The 11,420-nt window shown below is 41.6% G+C and overlaps 1 protein-coding gene across 1 annotated transcript; it reads right to left on the reverse strand.

Moving 5' to 3' along the window:
* Positions 1 to 310: 310 nt before the first annotated feature.
* LOC114452039 (dnaJ homolog subfamily C member 7-like) lies at positions 311 to 10,828 on the reverse strand. The gene is made up of 14 exons (XM_028431112.1): positions 10,728 to 10,828; positions 4,333 to 4,421; positions 3,982 to 4,106; positions 3,725 to 3,838; positions 3,551 to 3,625; positions 3,330 to 3,448; positions 3,103 to 3,256; positions 2,841 to 3,005; positions 2,642 to 2,733; positions 2,479 to 2,552; positions 2,236 to 2,382; positions 1,999 to 2,154; positions 1,521 to 1,595; positions 311 to 1,413 (listed from the first exon to the last, which is right to left on the reverse strand). The coding sequence occupies exons 1-14, from the start codon at positions 10,796 to 10,798 to the stop codon at positions 1,376 to 1,378; spliced, it is 1,494 nt and encodes a 497-aa protein (XP_028286913.1). The 5' UTR covers positions 10,799 to 10,828; the 3' UTR covers positions 311 to 1,375.
* Positions 10,829 to 11,420: the final 592 nt, after the last annotated feature.

Consider the following 11,420-nt stretch of genomic DNA (forward strand, 5'->3'; position numbering starts at 1 on the left):
CGTTACGCCCACGAAACAAATCAGTGAATAATGTAAAACCACTAAAAACTTACCTGAATGACCGGGCAATTTCTAACCTACATTTTTCTTATTAAAAATGTCCATCAATCAAGTATTTTATAATAATTCTATACCAAATATCAGATGAACTTAAAATTAATGTATTAAAATACTGGACTCTAGAATTAGTCAATTACATCACAACACACAATGTAAGAAAAAAAGTCAAACATTACAGTAAAAGAAGAGCCTTTATTTCCATAATAAAAAAAACATATCTTGCTAATACTGTAAAAAGTTTTAAAAATGATAAATGGATCAGTGATAGGTCAATTAACAAGAGAAGCTTCCAACCTACTGTCAGTGGCCACTGGCTGAACTGAACATGCATGACAAGTACAGGTGAATGACTACTACTAGCTGATAATTCAACCAGTCTTACATGTTTGACAGGTCAAATGTCATCTACTGGCCAGATATGACATGCATGTTCTCTACAGCTTTTTATGTTTTTATTTAATTACAGGGTTTTACTGTAAGAAGCTTTACTGGTTCTGGTAAGGCACCACTTGCATTTGTATAAGTCAGTGGGGCGGGATGTGTGGTTGGAGCTGAAAGGGTGTGTGTCAACCTGCTTTACACAGAAGATAATATGAAGATGTTTTCTGGTTTTGGCATTTTTAGAGCTAAGAGGAGGACATGGAGGAACATTTACAAATGTATCTCTTAAAAAAGGAGGAAGACAAAGACTACTGGCACTCTGCTGCATACAGTTCAGGATACAGAGTACAATAAATATAAATAGACCGAGGGAAGAAATGTATACACATAATCCTTTACATTCAAATTAAATATACAATGCAAAAACCCTGCAAGTGGATACTATGTCTGGCAAGTGAGCCAATAAAACCTGATCACACCTGCGACAGAACAACAATGTCTTTAACAAGCTGTCCTGAGCTCAGCTTTGATATTGAACTTCCACAGCACATTGACTATTGCAGTCACTGGAGATCCTTAAAAGTATTTTAGAAATAAACAAAATTTATTCTTACATTTCCAATTACTACTCATCACCTTTACGAAGACTGTAGCAGAATTCAGATTTTCATTAATGACAATTTAGGCAGTAGAGACACGCTAAGAAACTGATCCAAAACCCCTCAAAAAATTATGTTTGTAGTGTTACTTTATAACTGAAGCTTCTAAATTATCTTTCAAAATTTTTGTTAGCATTGATGTAGGGACTCAATTTAGGAATAAATGCAATAGTCTTCTTGGAAAAACAACAGTCAAATTAAAGATCATAAGGTGACTGTGGGTCCAACAGATTTTGTCCTCCAACAGGCTGAACTTTCCCACCTCAATCTTTGCTTTAGCCAAATTGGAAAAAGTAGTTTCCAGGGCCAGAGTCTGGAAAACAGAGAAATAAATAAGCTTGTTAATAAGATGCATGTGATTACTTCTACAAAGCTTAAAAAAATAAGTCAAAGAAAAGTGGTGGACAAAAAAAAACATACCTGGACTGGAATCAAAACTAAATCCTCCACCGTGGCCACCAAAGAAAGCCCTGAAGATGTTGTTTGCATCAAAATCTGGAGACAAAATAAAGCGTAGGATGTAGCGGGACAGACAGTTCAGTTCCAGAAGTTGATTGACTTTAATGTAGTGGCCAACACACACACAAAACTACATATTACAGACTTAGGCTGAGATTTTACTCCCTTGTGGATGTAGAGACAATTAAATCCACACAAACAAATATTTTAAGGGAAACATGACTTCAGTCAAATTAATGAAACTTTAAACTGTTTGACACCACCTAGTGGCACAATAGCTCTACATATAGTATGGGACGATTAAGGGACCTTCTTCATTACTTTATGTTACAATAGGCCATTTTTTCACACAGATATTTTACATGTCTTAGTAGATAGCTAACAGTAACACTAAATCTACATTCTATTAAAATGTCACAACAAAACTAAAAGAACTTACCTCCACCATCAAAGCAGCCATCATCCTGCAGGTCGTTGCCATTGTCATAACGGATCTTCTTCTTTGGGTCGGAGAGGACGGTGAAAGCCTCACCCACCTCCTTGAATTTCTTCTCTTCCTCCTTTTGCACCTCTGGAGTAGCTGCACTGTGGCGGTCTGTAAGAAAATAATTATGCATTTGATAAACAATCTTTTAGAATAAAACTAGTATCGGCCATGTTTGTATGAGATGAATACCTGGGTGATGCATAAGGGCCCGTTTGCGATAGGCTTTTTTGATCTCATCCTCTGTGGCATTTTTGGCAACTCCCAACACCTTGTAGTAATCTTTTCGTTTGCTCTTCTTCAGCTCCTTCTGTGCATTCTTCAGCAGATGCTTGTGATCTGGACAGACAAAAGCAAACCACATGAGGATGAGAAAAATTCTGCTCAACTTACCTGTCAGTTAAAAACAATGAGTGAACTACAACAGCAGCTCACCTGATGTTTTTTCTGTCTGGTAAACTTTTTCGTAGTCCCGCACAGCTTCCTCGTACTGCTCTGTGTCCATGTAACTACAGGGTCATATAAAGTCAGTCAAACACTGCATAATGCCAGACAACAAAAGAGAAATTAATTTATTCAAAGGGACTGTATAGCATACCACTGAGCTCTCCTTAAGTAGGCCTTGATGTAAGAGTCATCTAGTTTGATTGCACTGGAACAGTCCTCAACAGCTTGGTTAAATTTCTTCAGCTGTTGATAAATTAAGAAGTTAAAGGACCCCGACTATTCTGCAAGGTTGTGTCAGCATATAAAATATAGTAGCTGATAGTAAGTTGTGTTGATGTGTTGCCTTGTACCTTTGCTCCTGCTGTGGCTCTGTTGCAGTAGAGCTTGGCGTTGGTCTTTATGTTGTTGGGGTCTATCATGAGTGCCTCAGTGTAGAGCTGGTAGGCAGCTTCATAACTGTTGTTCTTAAATACCTGGTTGCCCTCTTCCTTCTTTGCTTTCAAAGCCTTGGCATTCTGGTTCAGAGAGAGAGAAGTAAAACGCTATTTCAACACTCAAAGAGTTTTAAGAGATTACAAAGCCATAGTAATTGAGAAAAAATGACAGTCTTACCCTGCAGGCTAGCCGGGCCTTTTCATGGTCAGGCGCCATGCGCAGAGCCTGGATAAAGAACTGTACTGCTTTATCAATGCAGTCCTCATAGTAAAGACATAAGCCTCGAACGTACAGTGCATCTGCATTTGTGGAATCCATTCGCAGGATATCACTGTAAAACAAAAAAAATCTGCTATCCTCGCCACTTATTAAGAAGAAAATACTCGTAAAGCTACTCTCCCTACCTTGCCACAGACTGGGCTTCTGGATAGCGGCCTAGCAGAGCAAGACACTCCGCTTTAAGGATTTTGAAGCGGTGACAAGCAGAAGCCAGAGCCAAAGCCCGGTCCATGCAATACACCACCTAGATAAGAACAAAAAACACTTGAAATGAAATACAAATGTTTGGAACTTTGTAAAAGGTATTCTATTGTTATTATTGTTATGAGGAATAGGCAGCAAGTACCTTTCTAAAATCCCGCTTTTCAAAGCCAAAATCTGCCATTCGCTCATACTCAAGCAGCGTTGCTGCATTCTTATTCTAAGACACAGGATAAATGTAATTACATTGGATTATTCAGTAAAAAAAAATCAATGCTTTGTTTCTACAGTGGTTATATAAAATGTTAAGAGCTCCCACCTCCTGGTCGGCCTCTCTATTGCCTGGTTCCAGCTCTAGAACCTTCTTAAAGCAGCGAGTGGCTGCCATCGCATTTCCTAAAGACAGATGGCACTTGCCTTCACGTAGATGCCCCTGTGGGATCAAAGCAATAGTTTCTTTTTACAACAGGAAAGATGCTAATGTTATCACTTTCTAATCAGAGGGTGCAATTGCAGTTATGACCCAAATTGGTGGGCATAACATAAGCATGAAGAACCTGTTCTAGTCAAACTGACCTTCATGAAGCAGTCATCCAGACGCACAGCCTGCTGGGAGTCTTCTAGGGCTTCTCGGAAGCGACTGAGCATCATGAGGGTGGCTGCCCTGTTGCCATAATAACTGGCATTTCTAGGGCATGCATCTTTAGATAACAAAAAATTAATATTACACAGATATTGCGACATATAGCCGTACATTGCAGATAAACATCACTCGACCAGCAGCACAGCTGTAGAAATAGAAATAAGAATAGATTTATTGCAGCTCCAACCAATAAGGGCACAGGTATTTCATTATATTTTGCAACAGTAGTCTATGTAGAAACAAGGTGGATGTGCAAAGTGTTTACAATCTACCAGTCATCTCACCAATGGCTTTAGTGTAATAGTTAAAAGCCGCGGAGTAATCTTTTTTGCTGTAAAACCCATTTCCTTGTTCTTTGAAGCCTTCAGCCAGCCTGGAGAGAGAGAGAGAAACACAGGTAAAAATGGCTATAAATCTATGATATGAATCAATTGGGGTGTGCGATTTGACGATAAATGATCGTGAAGGATTTGAACGTGTCTGTGATCTGCCAGAACGGACAGATCGTTTTATCGTCCATAGGGCACCTTCTATTAATTGCAGTTCTATGTTCGCGCAGACGCATGAGATTTTCCCTTGGTTAACTCTCAGTGCGCTTAATGTGAACATGTCCAACCAATGACAGCCTCCCTGTTAGGAAGCTATGGCTGAAAATGAAAACGGAGGAATTGGTCCCTAAAACAAACTCCACCTTTACGTTCGGTACTTTTTCTGCCGGCAGCAGCGGCGCGGCTTTTAAGCCTGTGTGTGTGTGTGTGTGTGTGTGCGACGTGTGTCGCAGTGGAAGGGCCGTGTGTATACGTATGTGTTATCATGCTATGAGCACGTACGCGCCCACCTCTCTGAACATCATCAGCTCGTTATATTCAGGTTCGCCGCTGTTCTGCCGTCAGCAGCTCCTCTAAACCTGTGCATGTGTGCACGCGCAGTGGGAGGGCCGCGTGTGTACATCAGATGCAGACAGAGGCAACAGCTAATGATGTCACCAAAACAATGATAACGCAGGCATTTGATGAACATGCTCTGGTAAACGGTGGACAGAGGTGACAGCAGCAGCTCCGATTTTCCATAGATATGATTCCCATTAAAGTTTGATCACATTGAACTTTAAGAATTACTTAAGTCTCAATACTGTATTTATTGTTTAACCCTAGGAGGCACACTTCAGTCTGTTTGAATGACTGTTGAATAATACTTTACGGAATTACATTAGTCTTCTTTTTAACCTATTTAAAATATAACTTTATTTTGTTCTGTAATTGTTATTTAAATTTTTTATGTTTATTGAAAACTAATACTGAGTACACGTTATCAGAGTTGTTGTACTGATCATTTTCGAGTGACAGATTAGGCTACCTGAAGTCATTTACACAGAAACATGCAAATTAGTGTCAATGTAAAAACAAATCGTGATAAAATCGTGATCGTGATTTTGTCATTAAAGAATCGTGATATAAAGATTTTGCCATATCGCCCACCCCTATGAATCAATATAGCACTCCAGAAGCTATGGGTGTACATTATGTCACGGCTTGTCATGAAACACAACATGATCTTTTTGTGTTTGCAAAATAGGATGTTTGAATTAATCAGGAAATGTCTTACAAATGGCCAAAACATAGGTATTTTAAAAAGCTTCAACTGTGATGTTTTATCTGGGGCAGTGGCGCAGGGTATATGCAGTCCTCAGTGCTAAACATAGAAGTGAAATTTACTTGCTTCAGTCCTGTCAGAAGTGCCAAGTTGTGCAGACTCACATGGGGCCAGAGGATAAAACTGTACTGCACTGTTTCGTTTTACAGGAATACTCTGCAGTTGTTCTGACGTACAACAGCAAATTAACAAGGGCGTGGCTAAGACTCACACAGGTAGTGGTGGGTTTAAACACGTCTGACACGAAAAACAAATCTATCTACAATTCAAATAACTACATCAATTCAACATAAAATATTGGTGGTAAGTCAACCACAGCTGACAATATCTCACTTTACTAAATGAAGAGTAAGATATCATGGCGCCCCACGCGGCAGACGTGTTTGCGAGGAGCTCCCGACATCGACTTTGTTTATTGTTTATTTTAGTGTGTATAAGGATTGCAAATGTTCAGTGCCTGTTCACAAGGATCACGTACAGCAGAGAATCACTTCTGGACATCGGAAAAGTTTACCACGAACTAAATTCAGAACTTTTGGACTACAGCTCTCTTCTCCTCTGCACGGATCCCACCAACTCCAGCCGGCAGACCGCACCACCACAAGGCCCGAGTAAACAAAGGGACCGGCGAACAGCGAGACGGAAACGGGGCAAGAGAGGAGGGCTACATGCTAGGCTAAAGGCTAGAGGCACACGACCACCACTACCCAGCCTTCTGTTAGCTAACGTCCGCTCTCTGGAAAATAAAATGGATGAGCTACGAACAAGGACAACATCTCAACGTGAGATCAGAGAGTGCTGTGCTCTTATCTTCACGGAAACATGGACTACTGCAAGTACACCGGACTCAGCCATTCAGCTTCAGACCCACACAGTGCACCGCGGAGACCGCACATCAGCCGCAGGTAAAAACAAAGGCGGCGGTGTGTGTGTCTACGTTAACAACAGATGGTGCACAGACGCTCAGGTGGTGGAGAAACACTGCTGTGCGGACATCGAAGTGTTGATGGTGAAGTGCAGACCTTTTTATTTGCCAAGGGAGTTCAGTGCTGTGTTTCTGCTGGCTGTTTACATCCAACCGCGGGCCGATCAGACCACAGCGTTAGGACTACTGCATGACATCATTGGCAAATACGAGACTGCACACCCGGATGCTGTGTTTGTTGTTGCCGGGGATTTTAACCACTGCAACCTCAGGTCTGTGCTCCCAAAATTTCACCAATATGTGACTTTTCCTACAAGGAACAACAACACTCTGGACCAGGTCTACAGCAACGTGAAGGGCGCATACAAGGCAGCGCCCCGCCCCCACTTTGGACAATCTGACCATATCTCTGTGTTCCTCTACCCAGCCTACAGACAGCTCCTCAAACAAGCCCCCCCGGTAAGCAAAACCATCAAAGTTTGGAATGAAGAGACTGACATGGTGCTTCAGGACTGCTTTAATGCTACAAACTGGGACGTGTTTAAAACTGCTGCTTGGAGAGAGGAGCACTGTTCTGTGGACTTAGAGGAATATGCTTCAGCCGTCACCAGCTACATCAGCACCTGTGTTGATAACATTGTCTCCACCAAGTGCTGCAAAATATTTCCCAATCAGAAACCCTGGATGAACTGTGAGGTACGCTCCATGCTGCATGCACGCTTCACTGCATTCAACTCTGGTGATGCTGAAGCCTACAAAAAGGCCAGATATGATCTACGTAGATCCATCAGGGAAGCCAAGAGGCAGTACAGACTGAAGCTGGAGGGATACTACAACAACTCAGACTCCCGGAGCATGTGGCAGGGCCTACGTCACATCACAGACTTCCAGCAGAGGAGCAGTACGGTCACAGACAGCCACAGAACACTACCAGATGAGCTGAATGAGTTCTACGCTCGCTTCGACACCCTCAACACCAAACAGCACAGAGGGATTCTACCAGCAGAGGCAGCACAGAGCTCTTCACTCACTGTGACTTCAACTGAGGTGCGCAGGGCTCTGAAGAGGACAAACCCCCGAAAAGCAGCTGGCCCTGACAACATCCCCGGCCGTGCTTTGAGGGCCTGCTCTTCAGAGCTGGCTGAGGTTTTCACAGACATTTTCAATCTGTCCCTCTCTCAGTCATCTGTGCCCACATGCTTCAAGACCACCACCATAGTGCCCCTCCCCAAGAAAAACAAAATAACCTGTTTGAATGACTATCGCCCCATTGCCCTCACTTCCATTGTAATGAAGTGTTTTGAGAGGATAGTCATGTCCCACATCAAAGACACCATCCCAGACACCTTAGACCCCCTGCAGTTTGCATATCATCAGAACCGTTCCACTGACGATGCCGTTAATGCAGCCATCCACACAGCTCTGTCACACCTCGAACACAAAGACACCTATGTTAGAATGCTGTTTATAGATTACAGCTCAGCATTTAACACTGTCATTCCCAGCACACTGGCTGAAAAGCTCCTCACTCTTGGACTGACATCCCCCCTCTGCCGCTGGGTCCAGGACTTCCTCACAGACAGACCCCAGACTGTCAGAGTTGGTGCCAGAATATCAGCCACAAAGACTGTGAGCATAGGAACCCCCCAAGGCTGCGTGCTCAGTCCACTGCTGTACACCCTCTTCACCTACGACTGCGTCCCCTCCCAGAGTAACACGTCCATCATCAAGTTCGCTGACGACACAACAGTCATCGGGCTGATCACTGGAGGAGATGAGGCAGCCTACAGGCAAGAGGTGGCTCAGCTGGTGTCCTGGTGCCAGGAAAATAATCTCTCCTTAAACTCTGAGAAGACTAAGGAGATGATTATTGACCCAAGGAAGAGGAGAGACCAGCACGCCCCACTCTTCATCAACAAGGCCCAGGTAGAGAGGGTGAAAACCTTCAAACTCCTCGGCACCCACATCAGTGAGGATCTCACCTGGGCTCACAACACACAGCAGATCATCAAGAAGGCTCAACAGAGACTCTTCTTTCTCAGGAAGCTGAGGAAATTTGGATTACCCTCCAAACTCCTCAGCAACTTTTACAGATGTACAGTGGAGAGCGTCCTGACAAACTCCATCACAGTCTGGTATGGGAACTGCACCGTTCAGGACAGGAAGGCTCTCCAGCGTGTCATTAAAACGGCTCAGTTCATCTGTGGAGCAGCCTTCCCACCTCTACAGGACATCTATAATGCCCGGGTCACAAAGAGGGCCCACAATATCATCAAAGACCGCACTCACCCACAGCACTCACTGTTCACACTCCTGCCGTCAGGCAGACGCTTCAGGAGCGTGAAAGCAAGGACAACCAGACTAAAAAACAGTTTCTATCCACAGGCCATCAGGCTACTGAACCACTGACATTTTTCTTTATCTTTCCACAATGCAAAAATTGCACATATTTGTTTTTGCATGTACAATCTCTTAAAATATTTGCACATTCTAAACGTCCTACCTCTGTACATAGAACTGCACATTTTGCTTACTCTATTTTATTTTTTTTTTCCTATTGTTTATTCGTATTTTTATTTATTCTTATGCCTAAGTCTACTGTTTATTTTTTTTTATCTTAATTTAGTTGTGTATAAAGTCATATGAAGGGAACTCGCAAAGTAAGAATTTCATTGCTCAGTGTAACTGTAAAGTGCTGTGCATTTGACAATAAACTTCTTGAATCTTGAATCTTGAATCTTGAAGAGTAGTAACTGGACATTTTTATTATCAACTTATGTGAAAATTTTAAATATAATCATGAGTCAATAAATTACATTAAAATTGTTAAAATTCCTGTATTAACAGATATCAAATTCAGACAGCCGTTGCTAGGCAATCAAACTATTGTTCTTCACATTCTTTCTTCTTTTTTATTCTTCCATATGCTTTTTGGCGCAGCGTATCTTCAGCATACATTGACCGATTTCAGCCATTCAACTATCAAAATGTTCATCTCACAAAGGACATTCCGGGTCAACTTCAAGTTTTTTTTTAAAAAAATATAATTTTTGAAATATTAAGCAATTTCGGTGTCATTTTTACCATGGGTGTCTATGAGAGCCCTCCAACGAGGGTTATCTCCCAAATGTATCTCCTCCTACAAATTTCACGCTACAGACTCTGCTGTTACCATCATGACACAGAGGCATACAAAGCTCTGAATTGCTCTGATTCTCCAGCAATTCAGAGCAACCCTTCAAATTGACGTTCAAAGCAATGATTCAGCTGCAGCAATCAAACTTGCATTTTCTAGTTACAATTGGAACGGACACTTACATTGACATAAAATAGCTTTTTAGTGTACCTTAATTTATCACGATCTCAGAGTGTTTCCATGCCATAATTTCAGCTTTCAGCTTGAATTAGACTCACATGTCATGACACATCAGGACAGGATAAGTCCCGCTAAAACCGCGGGAGACGTACTGTTGCGTTTACTACAAAAATCTTCGTTGAAAATAAATTGCCTAATCTTTATCTATAAATGAACCTATTAAATGTATGTAAAGTAACGTACAGTTACTATCTGTAAGAGCCATACCACATACATAGCCACCAGTCAGGGTGCTTAGCTTTCTTTGGAAGTTTCTCGAAAGAGGACAACACTGACTGCTAGCAAGAAGTTATTGCGATGTTTCAACGTCCCAAGTAAGAAAAATGTATGAACAATGTTTTTTATTCAGCCCAATGAGTTTTAAAATGATCAATTCTTGGTTATAGTATGTGGGTAACCGTGTGACAAAACAATTAGGTTCTTTGTACCTACAACCACTAACAATCAGAGCGGTTTTGTTACAACGAATTTCAAAAAATCGTAATCTGACTGATTTTAAAACGTCGAAATTACGACAACACTAACGACTACGACTTGTAAAATGTGCTAAAATCTCAGATTTAGCAAAAAATATGACAGCGGTGTGCTCGCGGCAGGCTAGCCCCGGGTTAGCTTGTCTCCTCGCTGTTGTCGCCGACTCTTGTCACCTCACCGTCTGAATTCATTCCGTTTATTTTCACATTACACGCACGACACATTAAAGCACTGTTTAAATTTCTGTTTACCGTTCCAGGTCCTCCTGGTTGCCGATTTTGGGCTCTGTTTCCACCGGCACGTCGATGTCAACAGCTGCCATTTTTTCTGGAAAGGACGATGGTGAACTGACGTCATTTCCGGGAACTTTTTTTCTCCCCAATATATATATATATATTTTTTTTAGGCCAGTACGGTTACTGCAAATTGGTGCAACAAAAATATCAATACAACAAATCTAAGATATTTTACCATTCATTTATTTAATGGCCAGGCAAATAATATTTAGGTGTTTAAATCTTACCAAAAACAAGTAATGATAAGTGTGCGACGGTGGAGTGTACTCCTCTGTTTCATTTAAATTTTTTATTTAGATTTTATCTAACAAATTATGGATTTACATGTAAACATTTCATACACTCACATCTAGCCACTAGCAGTGAGGTCTGACACATATAGGTCAGACCTCACCGCAGAACATGCAGCTGCATGTACCTTGTTTCATGTACGTTATCATATACACCACTAGAGGGCAGTACGGTATCATACAGTGTACTTTGGTGGCTTCCTGTCAGCTATTAGGTTTTCAAATACCAGTCTGTCAAAATGACTGACATCACGTTTTTTTTCCCATGCCGAAGACTTTGCTAGTAAGTGTGTGCCTGGATGCTTTAATGTTTTGTCCAAACCCTGTGAATAATTAGCCAGAATTAATTACAAAACTA

Source organism: Parambassis ranga, chromosome 19 (assembly GCF_900634625.1).
Source record: "Parambassis ranga chromosome 19, fParRan2.1, whole genome shotgun sequence".
Lineage (NCBI taxonomy): Eukaryota > Metazoa > Chordata > Actinopteri > Ambassidae > Parambassis > Parambassis ranga.

Excerpts from the sequence above, each read along its gene's own strand:
- LOC114452039 (XM_028431112.1), bottom strand. The coding sequence starts at position 10,798 with ATGGCAGCTGTTGACATCGACGTGCCGGTGGAAACAGAGCCCAAAATC. Across the intron at positions 3,626-3,724 it reads ATAGAGAGGCCGACCAGGAG|AATAAGAATGCAGCAACGCT; the intron begins GTGGGAGCTCTT and ends CCTGTGTCTTAG. Across the intron at positions 1,596-1,998 it reads TGGCTGCTTTGATGGTGGAG|ATTTTGATGCAAACAACATC; the intron begins GTAAGTTCTTTT and ends TTTTGTCTCCAG.